At 39.6% G+C, this 16,283-nt stretch overlaps 1 protein-coding gene across 3 annotated transcripts in view; it reads right to left on the bottom strand.

Moving 5' to 3' along the window:
* Nucleotides 1-16,283, bottom strand: part of LOC133524983 (uncharacterized) — a 127,835-nt gene that overhangs the window by 35,451 nt on the left and 76,101 nt on the right. For all 3 annotated transcript variants that reach the window (XM_061861179.1, XM_061861163.1, XM_061861171.1), the window contains exons 15-22: nt 15,923-16,028; nt 9,561-9,716; nt 8,730-8,882; nt 8,018-8,205; nt 6,955-7,912; nt 6,486-6,556; nt 3,747-3,844; nt 2,950-3,088 (exon numbers count right to left, since the gene is read on the bottom strand). In XM_061861179.1, coding sequence (XP_061717163.1) covers nt 2,950-3,088; nt 3,747-3,844; nt 6,486-6,556; nt 6,955-7,912; nt 8,018-8,205; nt 8,730-8,882; nt 9,561-9,716; nt 15,923-16,028 — 1,869 coding nt within the window. The remainder of the gene's footprint in view (nt 1-2,949; nt 3,089-3,746; nt 3,845-6,485; nt 6,557-6,954; nt 7,913-8,017; nt 8,206-8,729; nt 8,883-9,560; nt 9,717-15,922; nt 16,029-16,283) is intronic.

Here is a 16,283-nt window from a genome sequence, read left to right as displayed (position 1 = left end):
AATTATTCTTATACTACTGGTAATAATATATGTAACAAGTGTATTAGGTACATACTAAATAATATTGATATTATTGATATAAACAAACACAAAAGAACTGGCTAAGGTATTATCTAAAATATATTAAATACCTAAAATTATAGTTTTGTAAGAACGCTGCCAGTTTCAAATACTTATTGTATAATTAAGTAATTATAAAATATGTAAATTGGAATAGGACTAAGTATCTACATAATTGAACATTTTTTAGATATACATCTACAAGAAGTTTCAAGGCTGTCTAGCCCTAGATATTTTTTTATATCATAATGTGGTACCTGTCTATGTTAGACCATAGAGAAATAAGAAGTAATAGAGTGCTCACTCCATACATCAGTTTTGGTACCAAAACGCTTATTATTATCGCATTCGACATCTAGCATCGAGAGCGGAACTCAGTACTGCTACTCGACAATAGATATCGCGGCAAACAAAAAGTCTAATGCTCAACGATTTTCCGCTAATATTATAACCAGAGTAACCGTAACTCTATTCCAACGCTTACTCTGGTTATAATATTAGCTGAAAATCGTTGAGCATTAGACTTTTTGTTTGCCGCGACATCTATTGTCGAGTAGCAGTACTGAGAGTTCCGCTTCTCGATGCTAGATGTCGACTGCGAATATAATAAGCATTTTGGTACCAAAACTGATGTATGGAGTGAGCACTCTATTACTTATTATTTCTCTATGATTATAATAACTTTATTCTAAGTTTCATTAGAAAATAAATATTATCATAAATCACAATGTTTAAAAATATATTTAAATTCTAAGACTAATAATTATTCAGCGATAAGTATTTAACGAATGATAACTCAACATTTTGAATTAAATTTAATATTTAATAATAAAAAACACCCATAACTACTATGAAACAAATACCTACAACGTAAAACTTAAAATCTAAATCTAAAAATAAATAAAACTAATCTTAAAATGAATAACTAAAAACTATCCCCCTGCGGCATGGTGCCGTAGATGCTAGCAGCATTTCCTCGTTGTATCGCAATACTTATTCTCTGTGCGAGGAAGCTGCCAGCTCTACGATCACCGGTGGCGTCTGCTATTTTTTTAGCTAAATCCTTGAATAGTGTATTAAACTAACTTTTAATAAAATTTATTAAACTAACCTGGCTTCACATTTATTTTTTAAATATAATATATTTATTTTTGAATTACTTATAAATTAATATATATATATTTTAATATTTGACAAATACTAGCACAATATTTTCTCTACTATTATTCCTGGCTGTCCATCATAAATATCTTCTCTACTATATAGCTATATTATAAAACGGTATCACAAAAAAGGGTTGTAAAAATATTATGATTTGATTTCTCTACATTTATTGGTGGCTGGCCGTCATATAAATATCTTCGTCGCTACAAAATAGCTACATCAAAAAAACGTTATCACTAAAAAACAGTTAAAATATTATGAAATAATTTCTCTACAATTATTCGTGACAGGCCGTCATATAAATATCTTTTCTACAAAATAGCTACAATAGAAAACGGTATCACTCATAAACGTTTAGTTTTACACATACTCATCATTTCTGCTTCTGCATCATTCCACCTAGTAGTTAAAGGAAAAATAAGGTTAGTAAGGAAGTGCAAAAACGGGGGATATACAGCGTGGCTGCTCTAAAACAACCGTAAGCTCCCATTTTTTAGTAATTTTAATTTATAATATATTTTAAACATGTTTTTAAACAACCACGCTGCTTAGTGTTAATACTGTGAACAAAGTACCTGAGGGTAATAAGGCCTACTTGCCTTCAAATCGCTTTATATCGTTATTAATTATTAATTAAACATAATATGTTTTACTTAAACCCCGACCAAAGTTTCCTGTAAACTGGCCTAGTAGTTTATTAAGGCCTTACCCATTTTTTAGATGTCGAAAAAGTGTTAAATAATGAGAAATGATTCAATAATTACCTTTAATTAGAAGTTACCGCTGTTTACTTTTATTCGATATTACCTACCTATGTAATGTAGAAACAATACGAGTATTATAATCAAAATCGTTCCGTTAAATGTCATAGGTTTTATTGCGTGATGTACCTAGGCCTTAATAACCGTAACTTTTATAAAACTATGTCATAAGTAAGTTATTACTTAAGATATGGATTATGTACTTGACTGCTGTTAGCTTTTAATTATATCATTATATATATCTTACTTTAATAACCAAGACGCTAACACTGTTGTAAGTTCATTATTTTTCAAGTACTTAGGCCTTATTATATTACAGGCCTTATTGACCCCAGTACCATAGTATTTATACAAGTTCTTCTTCTTATAGGTACTTACCCTTTAAATAACTTAGAACAGAAAAACAACAGAAAGCCTTTTAACCATTTGACCGCCAAAGACGTGAACTTGACCCGCGCGGCAATAGCTCAATATCATTCGTGGATCCCGACAAGCTTCACAATGACGTGCTACCGACCGTCCAGTGGCGCCCTCATGAGGGAATTGTATTTTCTAATAATTCAATTAATTTCTGTATAATCAGTACATTTATATTGCTGTCCTACTGATGCCCTAACCTTAGGGTTTTGTCACGTTTTATTTTGCTTATTTTTTGCTTTAACTAAAAGGTAAAATGTGAAGCCAAAGGTATTATAAATCTATATCACAAAGATAGTAAACAATAATAACCTGTTATAATAGCCTGTAAATAAAACCCAACCCAACCCAAGGAAGAGTGGTGTCTCCCAACACAGGCAACAATTTGCTTACCGGGAGGCATCATCCCTTAGATCATAAACATTATGATAACAAACAAAATTGGGGAATAAGTAGGATAACAATATTAATATACTCATTTATACAGTAATGAGGGCGCCACTGGACGGTCGACTTAGTCTTGAACTTTCTAAAAGATCCTTCATACCTTTCTAAGAAAGATGGCTGCTTGTGAGCAAGCGCTGTGCTGGGAACGCTCTCCGTGTAGCTGAAGATGTTCATCTTCTCCACCACGAAGGAGCCCGCTCTGGCCGTCCAGCCCATTATGCCTCCTGCCGCTCCTGACACTAAAACAAGGCGTTTGCTCGGATTCATGGATATCTTGGGCATTTGTAGAGATAACTGATCCTCCCTGCATAGACATTTGTTTGCAAAGGGCGGTCAACTATCTCTGCAGCTGCCTGTACATTTTGGCAGTGGTACCTGGTACTATACTAACCGATAATACAAATAAATCGGTCCAGGGTTTAAGTGTGAACAGACATACAGAGTTAAATTCTTATTTATAATATTATATATAATAGCAAGGAGAATTTGAATTAGAGAATAGATTCTTAAAGGTTTAATCATGTGCCGAAAAATGACAAAAAAAATTATGTGGCCTCTTTGACAATACACCTCTATTTCAAATTCTCTCTGATACAATATATAAAAGGGTTCTTCTTTTGGCACCTGTTGGCATGCCCCGCGTGCCCGTACTCCTGCTCGGAATCTGGGCCATAACCGCGAAAATCGAAGTTCGGAATTCCGGGCATCTTTCTCTCTTACTCTAATTACGCCTTCATTGGAGTAAAAGAGAAAGATTTGCGTATTCAGGTTTTCGCGGTAAGCCTCCTGACCTCAGGGACGAGACGATCAGGGCTGTCAGCACCACTGCTTTCTAGACATCCACTCTTTAATGGGACCTACACGAAATATGAAGATAGGTTTACGTATTGGTTTTACCCGTGTTATACGCCTTTGTCGGCTCCGGCTCTGTTCTGACGTTTCCGTCATCCGTCTCGTCGGACGGCAACCGTTCCAGACTCGACATCGTGCCGTATCTGAAATCAATGTTGCCGGATCTAAATCAAACGTAGGTTAGTTATGTGGGGAAACAGAGGTCGCCATTACGCACAGTGGTAGCTAGATGAGTGGGTGTACTGAGGTTAAAATCTATTTCTGTACGGCCGCTGCCTGGACGCACGCGACCGGTGGCGCAGTAAGTGGTAAAGCGCCAATTACATCCTCCCTTAACGATTTCGGGCCCGAAATCAGTCCCGATATGGACCTAATAATCGTTTTTCATTCACGGAATATCACCACATCGTTAGCAATATTTGATGTAAATAATACTTTGTCTCTAATTGCCAAAAATGTTCAATGGTTGATATTTTTGCATATATGAACCATTTTTTTTACATTTCAAATGTTGTTATCGATGCGCTGATATTTGGTATGGTCCAGGGTTCGAATCCCGGTAAGGGCATTTATTTGTTGTTTTTTTTTTTAATTTATTGTTTATAAAATAAAAAAAACATACATGAACAACAATCAAAATTTCGCCAAACTGCATAACAGTTTGTTGGCGGTGCGCTCTTAACATGGTTTTATAGCTATTACGTATTGATTACTGTGCAAATACAACATAAAAAGTTACTTTTACTCATTTTTGTGTGATAAGCACAGAGATTTGTTCCTGAGTCATGGATGTTTTCTATGTATCTAAGTATTTGTATATTATATATATCATTGTCTGAGTACACACAACACATGCCTTCTTGAGCTTACTGAGGAACTTAATCATTTTGTCCCTATAATATTTGTTTATTTACGTGTGTTTGTGACAATCAGCGCCACTTCTCCTTCCACCGACTTCGCTCCTTGACCAATACATTGTGCTCGATCAAATGTATGAACAGCTTTGATTTGCCGGTTGAGTGCGTCCAGACTGCGGTCTTAGTGTAAGGCCTGAGTGGACGCTCGAGTTGGGCGTGCAGCGGGGTGGGGCGTGCGGCGTGCATGTTGAACAAATGCAAACGTATAGGAGCGGCCTCAGTGCACGCTGCTCACAGCACTTGTGAGCCCGACGCCACGCTGCACCTCCGCCGAACCCTCCGTTTGGAGCGTCCCCTCACACCTTACACTTAAACATACGCAGATTTTTTGTCTGTACATTAACCCCGGGCCGCATACATAAAGCCCGACCAGAAATATATGGTCATTGTCAAGAGGGCGCTGTTATTCTCATGTATAGGGTGACAGTTCAGTTTAGTATGAAAAATGTAGTTCTAATGAACTTCCGCAATATGGAGCATGATCATATATTACTGGTCAGACTTTACGGATTTTTTTCCCAAGCGAGATAGCGCCAGCGCCATAGCGATGTATAGCGACGTCCCGTTCACACATGTCATTCCGTACGGGAACCGGGTGAAAATTCCGAATGTATGCGGCCAGGGTAAAGGATGAGTCATATTCACGTTAGAACGGTTCGAGTCCGGGCCGCGATGTCCGACAGTTCGCTTTCTATTATAGGTGATCACGTGATGTTTTCTATATATAACCAAAAAACGTTGTGTTGGACGTTTCGGCCCGTATCCGGACAGGACTGGCACGAGTCATCCTTAACCTTTTGAACGCTTTCTGTCATAAACACAAACATCACTCAAACGCCAAGCTCCTAGAGAGCTAATGTAAACCTTACTTGTGTGAAGTGTGAAGGTTACTTTGACAGCGGCCGCCATAACACCAATAGTTGTCCTTGGCGCTGTGGGCACGAGTAGTAACGACGACTTTAGGGGTTCTTGGCGTTCAAAGGGTTAATGTAGCGTCCTAAGAATCCGCATTAAGCTCTGAGTTTGTAACATCTTCCTGTTACTGGTGTTATGGGTGGTGTGGAGTAGGCTATATGTACTAGCAAGTGACATTGGCATTGCAAATGGTAACGATAGCAGAATTTTATTCAGGAATATTGATCACTAGCGGGTTTCATCTTAACTATAGGTTTTATTGAATTATAATAAACTTTTAATCAAATCATATTTTACAAGCAAATGAAGCGATCACTAGTACATGGCAAATCATCGATAGTTGAGTTTATCGATTTAGGAACTCCCTCATTTAATTTTGCTCCATATGCCCGATGTCTATCAATTAACCAATATAGGTTGTAAAATTGATAAGAAGGAACAACAAACAAAAACAATCAGTTTAACATATGCCTCCAGTCGAAAGGTCCTGTCGAAAAGTCGAAAATGTTACCGGTGAAAATACTTCACAGGCCCATTTCTCGAACGGTATTAGACTAATTTTATTAGTCCACAAACTGGGGCCCATTGTTCGAACGGTATCAGACTACGTAGAAGTCTAATATTGTTAGTGTGTTGCCATGGTAACCCATACGACTTGACAGTTCGTGGACTAATAATATTAGTCTAATACCGTTCGAGAAATGGGCCCCTAAACGAAGATTCAAAGTATTCGAGTTAGTTTTGGACCATAAATGGGAGCTTTTGGGTGGTTTTGGGTCATTCTCAATATGTCGTGGCAATTAGATGCAAGCGCAGACATATTCTCGGAGAATGACCATTTTACGGTAAACGATTTTTCAAAAGCTTTGTGTTGAAAGCATGGTTCTACATGGTTCTCCGTGACTAAGGATTGAGCAGTGCGTAATGGCTTTCAATATTGGATACAACAGACCTCTTGAGTGACACGTACGGCAGGTCTTCTGGTGCGTCCGGCGATTCGGGAGATTCGTCTATTAGGGTATCCTGGAATAGTATTTGAATGTAGTAGGTAATAGGAAATAAAATGGAGCTACGAGTAGAGGCGAAACATTTTGGAAACAACAATTGATTTTTCACAACAATCATATTTCTGTGAGTTTTTGGTTAACATGATTTTTAACTATTTTATTTAATCAATTTTTGCATCGAAATTGATAAAACAAAACGTAGTTAAGCTCGGAAGATAACATAAAACGTATTTATAAGCCAACCAAAATTTAAAGTTGGAGGATTGTGACTTGAATTAAAGAGGTTTATGTTATGAACAAAGAAGAAAATTTAAAAGCTGAATCCATGCCGCCCTTTAATGTGTAAATTTGAACAAAAATCATTTATTAAGACAGACCTTAACCTAGAGCAAGAAGACTTCTTGATCAACTTACAGTCTTATCAACAGAATTGTAGTCAGGCGTCGGCGGCACCACCGAAATGTTGACGGGGGATTCACATTTTATGGAGCCCAGGCTTTCCGGCCTTGAGTTAGCGTTTAAGCTAGCCACAGACGCCTTCTTGAAAGGCTCAACTCGCATGAGATGCGCCGCTGGATTGATCGCCGACAGCCCCATCAACATGAGAGGACCTAGTTCCAAATCATCATCTGACGCATCATTACACGTATTAGCGTTAACATCTTCAGTCTTTTTATTAATATCACCGTTCATTTTCGTAACCGCTGATATACCCATCCTAGGAGACCGTCTTAATCCCCTTTCAATTTTAAAATCATCATCTTCATGCACTGAATCATCATCTAAGAACACCGATGACGTTTTTAGACATGTTCCAACGTTTTCTCTCTTAGTTAAAATGTTCATACCTAATACTTTATTAAGCACATTTTCAGCCTTTTGTCTTGTTATTTGTTCTTTTCTTATGCTTGCTGGGGATGGATAGTTTGCGTTGTTGTTTTTTGTCTTTGACAATGTTACGCTTTCAACGCATTTTACTTCGTTCAGGTATCTCTCTTGAGCTATAACGCATTGGACTTGGTTAGAAATGTTAGAGTTAGACATTCTTAAATCATTAGAGCTAGAATTGAACACCATCGAGCTACAAGTAGTATGGCTAGTGGATAAAGGACTATTATTCCTAGAGCCAGAGGAGGGACTAGGGGATCTAATAGAAGTATCTTTTCTTAACTCTAGTTGACTCTTATTTGTTGAGTGTATACTTCTGCTAAGTAGGGGGGATTCAGTTTTTAGGTCATAGGACGTAGATTTGAGCATTCTTTGACTTTGCTCTATAGAGTCTATGACTCTCATGGCTGCTTTAGGAGCATCTTCTGGACGTATCTTGATAGCACCTTTACGCTCTAAATGCATGGAGAAGGTTTTCGGCTTTCTGAAATCAAAATGTAGGTTGTTAAGACTCACTGTAAAAGAATATAAGAAGGGTCAGTATAAAAGATTAACTTTCAATTTTGACTTAAAAAAAAAAAATATTTACCTGTTACCGCAGTTGGCACTGCACGTTGGGCTTTTACTCGACGAGGTCTGCGGTGAGGGTGCCTCCTTGGGCTTCGGAGGCTCCTTCTGGGATATGAGGGGGCTGTTGGGCTTCGAGAGGCACTTCTTGTGGCACTGCCGGCAGACCGGGATCGTGTCTACGACCACTGGACTTGTGCGAACTGTGATCTGAAGTAGAAGGGTTTGAGGAGTCAGTTGAAAATATTAAGGACGTCCAATTTTTATAATATTCGATCGCTTTCATCCAACATGTTCATTTAAGATCCCATCAACTCTCAATAGTCCTTACACCCTGGCGGGTGCTGCCTCTACGCGTACGCAGTGCTCTTTGTGACGTATCACATGACACGGGCAGGGGCAGCGTCCGCTCGATGTGTACCCCTTACATCTCATTAAAGTGTCACGGGGGTCTCTACTTGTTGGCTTCGGCTCCACGCACAACTTCAAAATCTCCGGAACTCCATTGCTCCGTGATGTGTAAGACATAAAAATAATAATTCAGCCTATATACGTCCCACTCCTGGGCCCGCCTGCAGGCCTCCTCTCGCGCTGTCCCAATGCGGGATGGTGACTTCACATACACCTTTGAATTTCTTCGCAGATGTATGTAGGTTTCCTCACAATGTTTTCTTTCGCCGAAAATAACAAACAAGCAAGCAGGCGTGGTCGAACTTAGACAAAATAATTCTCACTTGACTCCCAGAGTTACTGCTCTTGGAGGGGCTGCGGTCTGCATCCTTCTTCTCGCTAGGTGAACTCTTGTCTCCGTTCATGGTGATCACCTCGGCCACTTCTAGAAGGTTCAGCTCTTTTGACCGCTTCCTCAGTTCTTCTACGCTCCACATCTGGATAGTAAATAATTGTCTTATTTATTGAACAGGAACGTTTTGTTATCGTATTTGGATTCTTTTGCAGCCACAAACAGACAGCTGAAGTGGATAGCGTTGTATGGCCCTGTATTTGATAGGTACATAGCCAGGTCGTCTATATAATGTTAGCTGTCAATTGTGTTTGATTCTTTAATGTACCTATTCGTATAGTCCACTACAAATATGAAGTAGTAGGTGGAAAGACGGTCTATCTATGAGGTGAATAGACATACCTACCTAAGAGAATAAATAAATAAATATTAGGGGGCGTCTTACACAGATCGACGTAGCCCCAAACTAAGCAAAGATTGTACTATGGATACTAGGCCACGATATACACATAGAAAACACCCATGACTTAGGAATAAACTATCTGTGTGATGAAATACAAATATAGGTAAATGTCCTTACCTATGAAGCAGGACCATCGGCTTCATAGGCAGGGTCACTACAGAGTACAGACTGTTGTCTAATCGACTTAAGCGGATACTTTCAGCTAACCTTCATATCACCTCATTCCATATCAGGCTCAAATGGGTCCAACTCTTCAGCCGTTGGCAGTTGCGTCATCCACTTTTAAAGGTGCAGCGTCAAACCCCAAAGGAGCTGTCCGTCTAGACGGGCTTAGTCAAAGTTTTGTATGAGTATGATTACCTCCATGTCAGGCTCAGGTGGGTCTAACTCTTCCGCCTCTGGCAGCTGCGTCATCCACTTCTGAAGGTGCAGCGTGGAGCCCCGACTGCGGGAGCTACGGGCGCCTTCTGTGGCGCTCGCGGCACCAGTTTGCGTCTCAGCTGAGCTGCGGCGAGTCTATACAAGTAGCCAGCTTGATCAAGGCTCAAGTATTTTGAGTCAGAAGTACACCTTTCTCAATAGATATTATGTATTTCAAAATTATAGGACATTCAGCAGTGACAGTAGATTTTTATGGCATTTCCAGTCTGGTTTCAAATGACTGAGAAATGAAAATGCCATCAAAATTCTGACCAAAAAAGTCTAGAGTCTATTCGGAAAGAGAAGAGTCTTGGAATGTATTAGGTTCCGTACATTCCACGGTTCTTCTCTTTCCGCACAGACTATAAAGTTTCAACACAGTTTCGGGTGTTGGTGGGGCTGCCCCGCTTCTGTAGCGCATCTGGGATGTTTGCGGAGGCGCGTATGGATTGATTTCATGCGACCACACGCAAGCCATGCTCATCCCTGGTGCGCCGGGTGCGGGACAGCCCCAACCCCATCCTGCGCTCAATTGCGGACAGGTTGACTGTTCATACTTGAGGCGTTGCTGTGAGATGCATGTGTCTTTGTAGCCCATATTATGTTTAATTTATTAATTATATACTAACATTAGATATAAGAATTAATATTGTATTGTATACTAACAAATTGCGAGTCATATTACTTGATTAAATAAATGAATTTAATTAAATTGAATAAAATAATATTTTTTACGCTGTGACGGAAGTACGGTGGACGAAACACTAGACCCTACTCATAGTGTTGTGTTTCTGCCGGTGAATAAGGTTGCCAGAGCTCAACGAGGGTGGGTGTTAGGGTCAGCAACGCGCGTGTGACTCCTCTGGAGTTGCAGGCGTATATAGGCTACGGAGACTGCTTACCATCAGGCGGGCCGTATGCTTGTTTGCCACCGACGTAGTATAAAAAAAAGGTTGTGTCTATATTTTGTTTATGCTCCGATACATAGCGACTATAGTGCTTGTGTTTAGGAACTAGACTAGACACACTCTCAGGTATAAAGAGATTGTTACTATTATTAATTATTCTTGAGGTTCATATACACAGTATTGTATGTCTTAAATAATTATGTGCACCTACTAGGTATGAAGTATATATTATATCAGAGAAGTAACGCTCGAAAATATCTCAACATGCTTACACCTTGACAATAGAGTTCAGATTCTTGTATGTATTTTCAAAGAAAATTTTAAATAGACGTGAATTGTCAAGTAAGAAAGAGAAAACTTTGTAGCCTCAATACATTTACTGCCATCTTTCGACACGTGATTAAAACTTTAAGAACGCCATTTGACTTTGGTCCTTATTCTTTCACTGATATGTGTTAAATTTGTTAAATATCAAAAAGTGGCATCTTCTCAAAGGCCAAAGGTATGGCGGGATCGTTTCGAGCGATGGCGCCACAAAGTTTGGCCTATGCCCGGTAAGATGGCGCCGCTTTTTGATATTTAACCTTAACACATATCAGTTTCTTTGACAATCCATCTCTATTTCAAATTCTCCTTATACATTATGGAAGGTAGAGGCAAGGAACAGAATCTCCTTTGGCAGAACTGTTGCAAAAGTGTCCAGCTGTCAGCTATAAATAATAGTTCCAAATCTCTCCAGAGTAGCGCTAGAGTAGCTAAGAACCTAGGCGTTATTGACGGAGTGAAGTGCGCTGTCTATGATTAGATTTTTTTCTATGTATTTTAAGTATTGTAGCGCCACCTATGTACGATTTTTCGTCGGACACTTTTTGATATATGGAGATTCTGTTCCTGGCCTCTACCTTCCATATTATACATGATCATTACTTAGTTCACAAGCGTATGGTCGATCATACGCCCGTATGCGATGAGCGGTCAGTTATTAATGTCATTATAATCGAACCTAGTCCAGTTGTAAACAGTTCGTGTAAGACAGGGGTCTCCAAACCCCGGCCCGCGAGGTGTTCCAATCCGGCCCGCGGACGCCCAACCCAATGCCACAGCCCACGTTCAGGCCCATGGGAAGTCGCCAAACGGATCCCAGGCTTAAGAGGTTCAGCATTCATTGAGAGTGGAACTGTTCCTAATAGCAACTAGATCTTTCGTTGCTTTTAACTCTTGCGTTTGTACCTTATACTCCACTTCCAGAAGGTCGGTAGAACAGAAGGAGTGAAGCTTTTCCTTTCTGAGCGACGTACGTGGGTCAAAATTCTTTCGTTCTCTTATTTTTTATCCCCAAAAATGTGACGGATTGTTCCTTTTTATATGAGATGAAATTTAGTTTTTAATTTTTCTCATAGTAAATGTAATTTACAACTAAATAGCATTCGTCTTTTTTATTTGATAAAATACAGACATACAAGCGTGGCACAGTGGTCCAAACCTAAACAACGAAAATAATTTCGAACCACGTACTAATACTACGAGTTTCTTTACCCTATGTCGGTCTTCCCTCCAACAAAATTTATAAGCTGGTTTTCCCACATTTGGCCCTAGTAGTCGATTGCGGGCCTCTAAAGCGGTCAAAAGGTCCAAAATGCTTTATTATGGATATCTTTTTAATAATTGCTATTAATATCGAAAACAAATCTTATAAAATTGGTTCACTTAATTCCTTTATAGAGTGAATTACTTTTATCTACTTGCAGTATTCAAATCTCCCTAATATTGCATCGGGGCTGAAAATTAAACTATACTTAGGGTAGACGCACTTCGGCAATTTGGGAGCTGGCAGACGAGTATTTTTTGAACCTACATATAAATTGCTATATGTTGCCACAAGTCTGATCTTTGTATCACATGACGTAAATTTCATACTTTTTTCGTACGTTTAAGTGCCCGGCAGACGCACTTTCGGCTATTTGGGAGCTGGCAGACAAGTTTTTTCGGAACTTCAATATAAATTCCTATAAGTTGCCACCAGTGTCATCTTTGTATCAGATGATGTAAATTCCACTCTTTTTGGTACCTCTAATGTGCCCGGCAGACGCACTTACGGCCATATAAGAACTGGCAGACTAGACGAGTGGTTTCTGACGCTACATATAAATTCCTATCTGTTGCCACAAGTCTCATCTTCGTGTCGGATGACGTCAATTTCCCTTTTTTTTGTAACCGGGCAATCGCAATAGGTATAAGCAATCAGTTCCTTCCTATCCTTTACATGCTCGGCAGACGCACTTTCGGCCATTTGAGAGCTGACAGACGAGTATTTTCTGAATCTACATATAAATTCCTATCTGTTGCCATCAGATGACGTAGTAGATCATACGGTCCCCGCCCGAACTATGCGACGTTATGAGTTAAAACAAAGTAGTGATACATTACTTTAAACTGTTTTTGATAAGTTTCCACAGATAATAAAATATGACATTGATGCATCAAGGCGGTTTGTCTACAAAGGGCTTACCGGTAAACGCAAAAATCAAAATTTAGTTATCTGCCTCTTCATCGCTCGAATATGCAAGAGTGATAGAGAGGTTAGATCACGAAATTTCGATTTACTTGTTTCGTGATAGAACCTCAGATTGTGATGGATTGTGGTAGTGGCGCCCCCTACGCAGAGATTCGTGTATTATTCCCTATTGTTTTGTATTCTTGAGTACGCTATGGAGACGACGGGCCAAAAAGAAAAACGAAATACCTACACATGCACCGGTACGCGCTTTTCTGAATGGCACTCTACACGTAACTACCTGGCACTTAGACCGCATAGGTACAGGACCGCCAGTGCTACACAGAATTACCTGACACTTAGACCGCATAGGTACAGAACCGCCAGTGCTACACCGAACTTCCTGACACTTAGACCGCATAGGTACAGAACTGCTATTGTTACACAGAACAACCTGACACTTAGACCGCATAGGTACACAATCGCCAGTGTTACACAGAATTACCTGACACTTAGACCGCATAGGGTTAGAGCCGAAAGTGCTGCACATAACTACCTATCACTTAGACTATACGGTCTGTAGTGTCTGTACCTATACAGGTACAGAACCTCCAGTGCTACACAGAACTACTTGACACTTAGACCGCATAAGTTCAGAACCACCAGTGCTACACAGAACTACCTATCACTCAGACCGCTTAGGTACAGAACCGCCAGTGTAACACAGAACTACCTGACACTTAGACCGCATAGGTACAGAACGACCAGTGTTACACAGAAAAATGGTAAGTCGGTACAAATAATTCGTTAGCTTCGCAAAATGGGTGTCAAAGAAATAAAATTATCTCTCACCGTTGACAAACGTCTTTATTTATGACATCCGGTCTAAACACAAAGATACATCTGCGCTACAGGGGACCCAGTCAAAAACTTTTTTTCTCAAAATTATTTGCATTTTCTTTTATAATTATTAAAAATTTACACACAGCCGAAAACACCGAAAGATTTCTAGCTAGGTTTCGTTTTGTAAAAATTTCTTTTTAGCTTATACGTAACAGGACCGGGGTAAAGGAGGTTATGTGAACATTTTGCTTTTGCGATGCCATCGATATTTCGGGTATTGAGGAACTCAAAATACTTTATTACAATACAATTAGCTACTAACAAAAAAACTATAACTATATTTGTACAATCGACTACCATTTTTCGTTGTAAACACATTTATTCTACGTATAAAGGCGACAGTGCTTTACATTAACTTCTACAGTTTTATATGAATTTCGTTTCACTCGTAGTTCAAATTCAATCGTTACTATATACAAACTGTCAGTTTTACAAATAACAAAAAAAACGTCTCCTTTAAGAGAAATAACTGAGTTACGCCCTCGTCGTTCGAAACAACAGTTGAACATACAACATTTTATAACATTAGTTAAAAGTCCAAAAGGGAAAAGTCTAAATTTGAAGCTCGATTTTATCTTATTTTATAAGTCATAAGACATCAGAAAGCAACGAATAGTTGAACTAGGAGTTGAAACGTTTAGTAATTCAAATAAAACAGTTAAAACAAAAAGCTTTCGAAACAAAAATGCCAACAAAATATAAGGCTAGTGAAGTTAGTGTCGCGACGCAAATCGCCAAATATCCACATGACCTGTACAATGACTGTAAGGCTATGTACAGATAAGTTACACATTACAAAGACCTATAATTTATGCACAATATATCTTTCTAATATTAACAACACGATAAATTTGGGGCTATTACGTAAACATTCATTAAAACATCCCATATGTCACAAAATCGAGGGACAGTCGAGTCTAACAACGTCGAAATACATCATAAGAAAAGGACGGAAGACTTACGAAGCCAAATTAAACTCCTGAAAACCCCTAGGAATGAGTTCGTATATAAATATTTGCTACTGTTGGTACCCTATTGTTACATCTTTGACACTTAGGCTACCCGGTAAAATATATTGGCATATCTAGACACCTTTCAACATCTTTTAAGCATTGTACAAGGGTTTATCAGTTCTGTAAAATTTACGATTACTACCAGATTGTCATACCCTAGAAGATAGAGATCGGACACCGAACTAAAATAGGTCAGACTTATAGTATTGATGAAAATACTAAATCACTTCAATACTGCTAATCGAAAATATGTCTCTCAAAAATGTACCACAACCTTATTCTCAACTATAAGCAAATTTTATAACAATCCAACAAACGCTCGGGTCTACACGACGAAAGCCTTCTACACCAACCAACACCATCTATCGGGAACGACGCTGAAACAAAGCTACCTCAGTCGCTATCACACTTCCGGGGCAAGCAGCTATCCAAGGCCTTCGCCTCCGTATCGGAGTTGGGGGATCAAAGCTCTAGGTACGCTGGCGGGGTAGGCCGCTCCGGCAACATCATACAAGGGAAAAGCGGGTCGTCGGGTAGGAATATACGCTCTTCAACCGCGTGCTTATAAGACGGGTCTACGTCCAAATCCGCCATTGCTAGATCAGCTTCGAAAGACTCCCATCTGCAGGGTGACAAGTCGGAATAATTTTCACCGGCATCCGGCGTCAATTGAGCACTAGGAGAAGTGGCTTCGCCATTCTTCTCCATGGAAGAAGTGGAGACGAAATGGGACGAGAAAGTTTGTGAATCAGCTGGGGAAAGATTGGCTGACGGGGTTTCTGGCGTGGGTGCCGTTCGCCAGACTGAGCTTAATGGTCCTCTAGCGGGTTGGGGAACAGGCGACATGGAATTGGTCCGGACATCGAAGCTGACCCTAACTTCTTTCTCGGGGCGCTCTTCGACGAGCATGTTGAGGTGAGATCGGTAGCTGCTGGCGGGCAGGAGCGCTAGGCTGGAGACTCGCTGGAAGCTGGATGCGGATACCTGGCGCTGCTGCGAGTCCAGCGTGGCCAGGGAGAAGGTGAGTTGTGGGTCCGGCGAATCCAGCGGTGAACCGAGGGGAGTGCCGGACATCGTGTTTGCTCGGTATCTGAAAGAGATAAAACAATGTTATTTGGATACACAAGTAACTGAGAGGGTATTCTCTGGTCGGTATTCATTTTTAAATGTTATTATGACACTAAAATGAATTAAGAGTATACCGAAATTTCCTGTCAGGGTCTAGTTTAAGCATACAATGTTGACTATACAAAGTAAATTTTAAAGTATTGCATACAATATAAAAACTTTTTACTAAAAAAATTAAACCGACTTCAAAAAGGATAAAATAAAATATCATATTTTT

The sequence above is a fragment of the Cydia pomonella genome, chromosome 1 (assembly GCF_033807575.1).
Source record: "Cydia pomonella isolate Wapato2018A chromosome 1, ilCydPomo1, whole genome shotgun sequence".
Lineage (NCBI taxonomy): Eukaryota > Metazoa > Arthropoda > Insecta > Lepidoptera > Tortricidae > Cydia > Cydia pomonella.
This window is presented reverse-complemented; position numbering and strand designations above follow the sequence as displayed.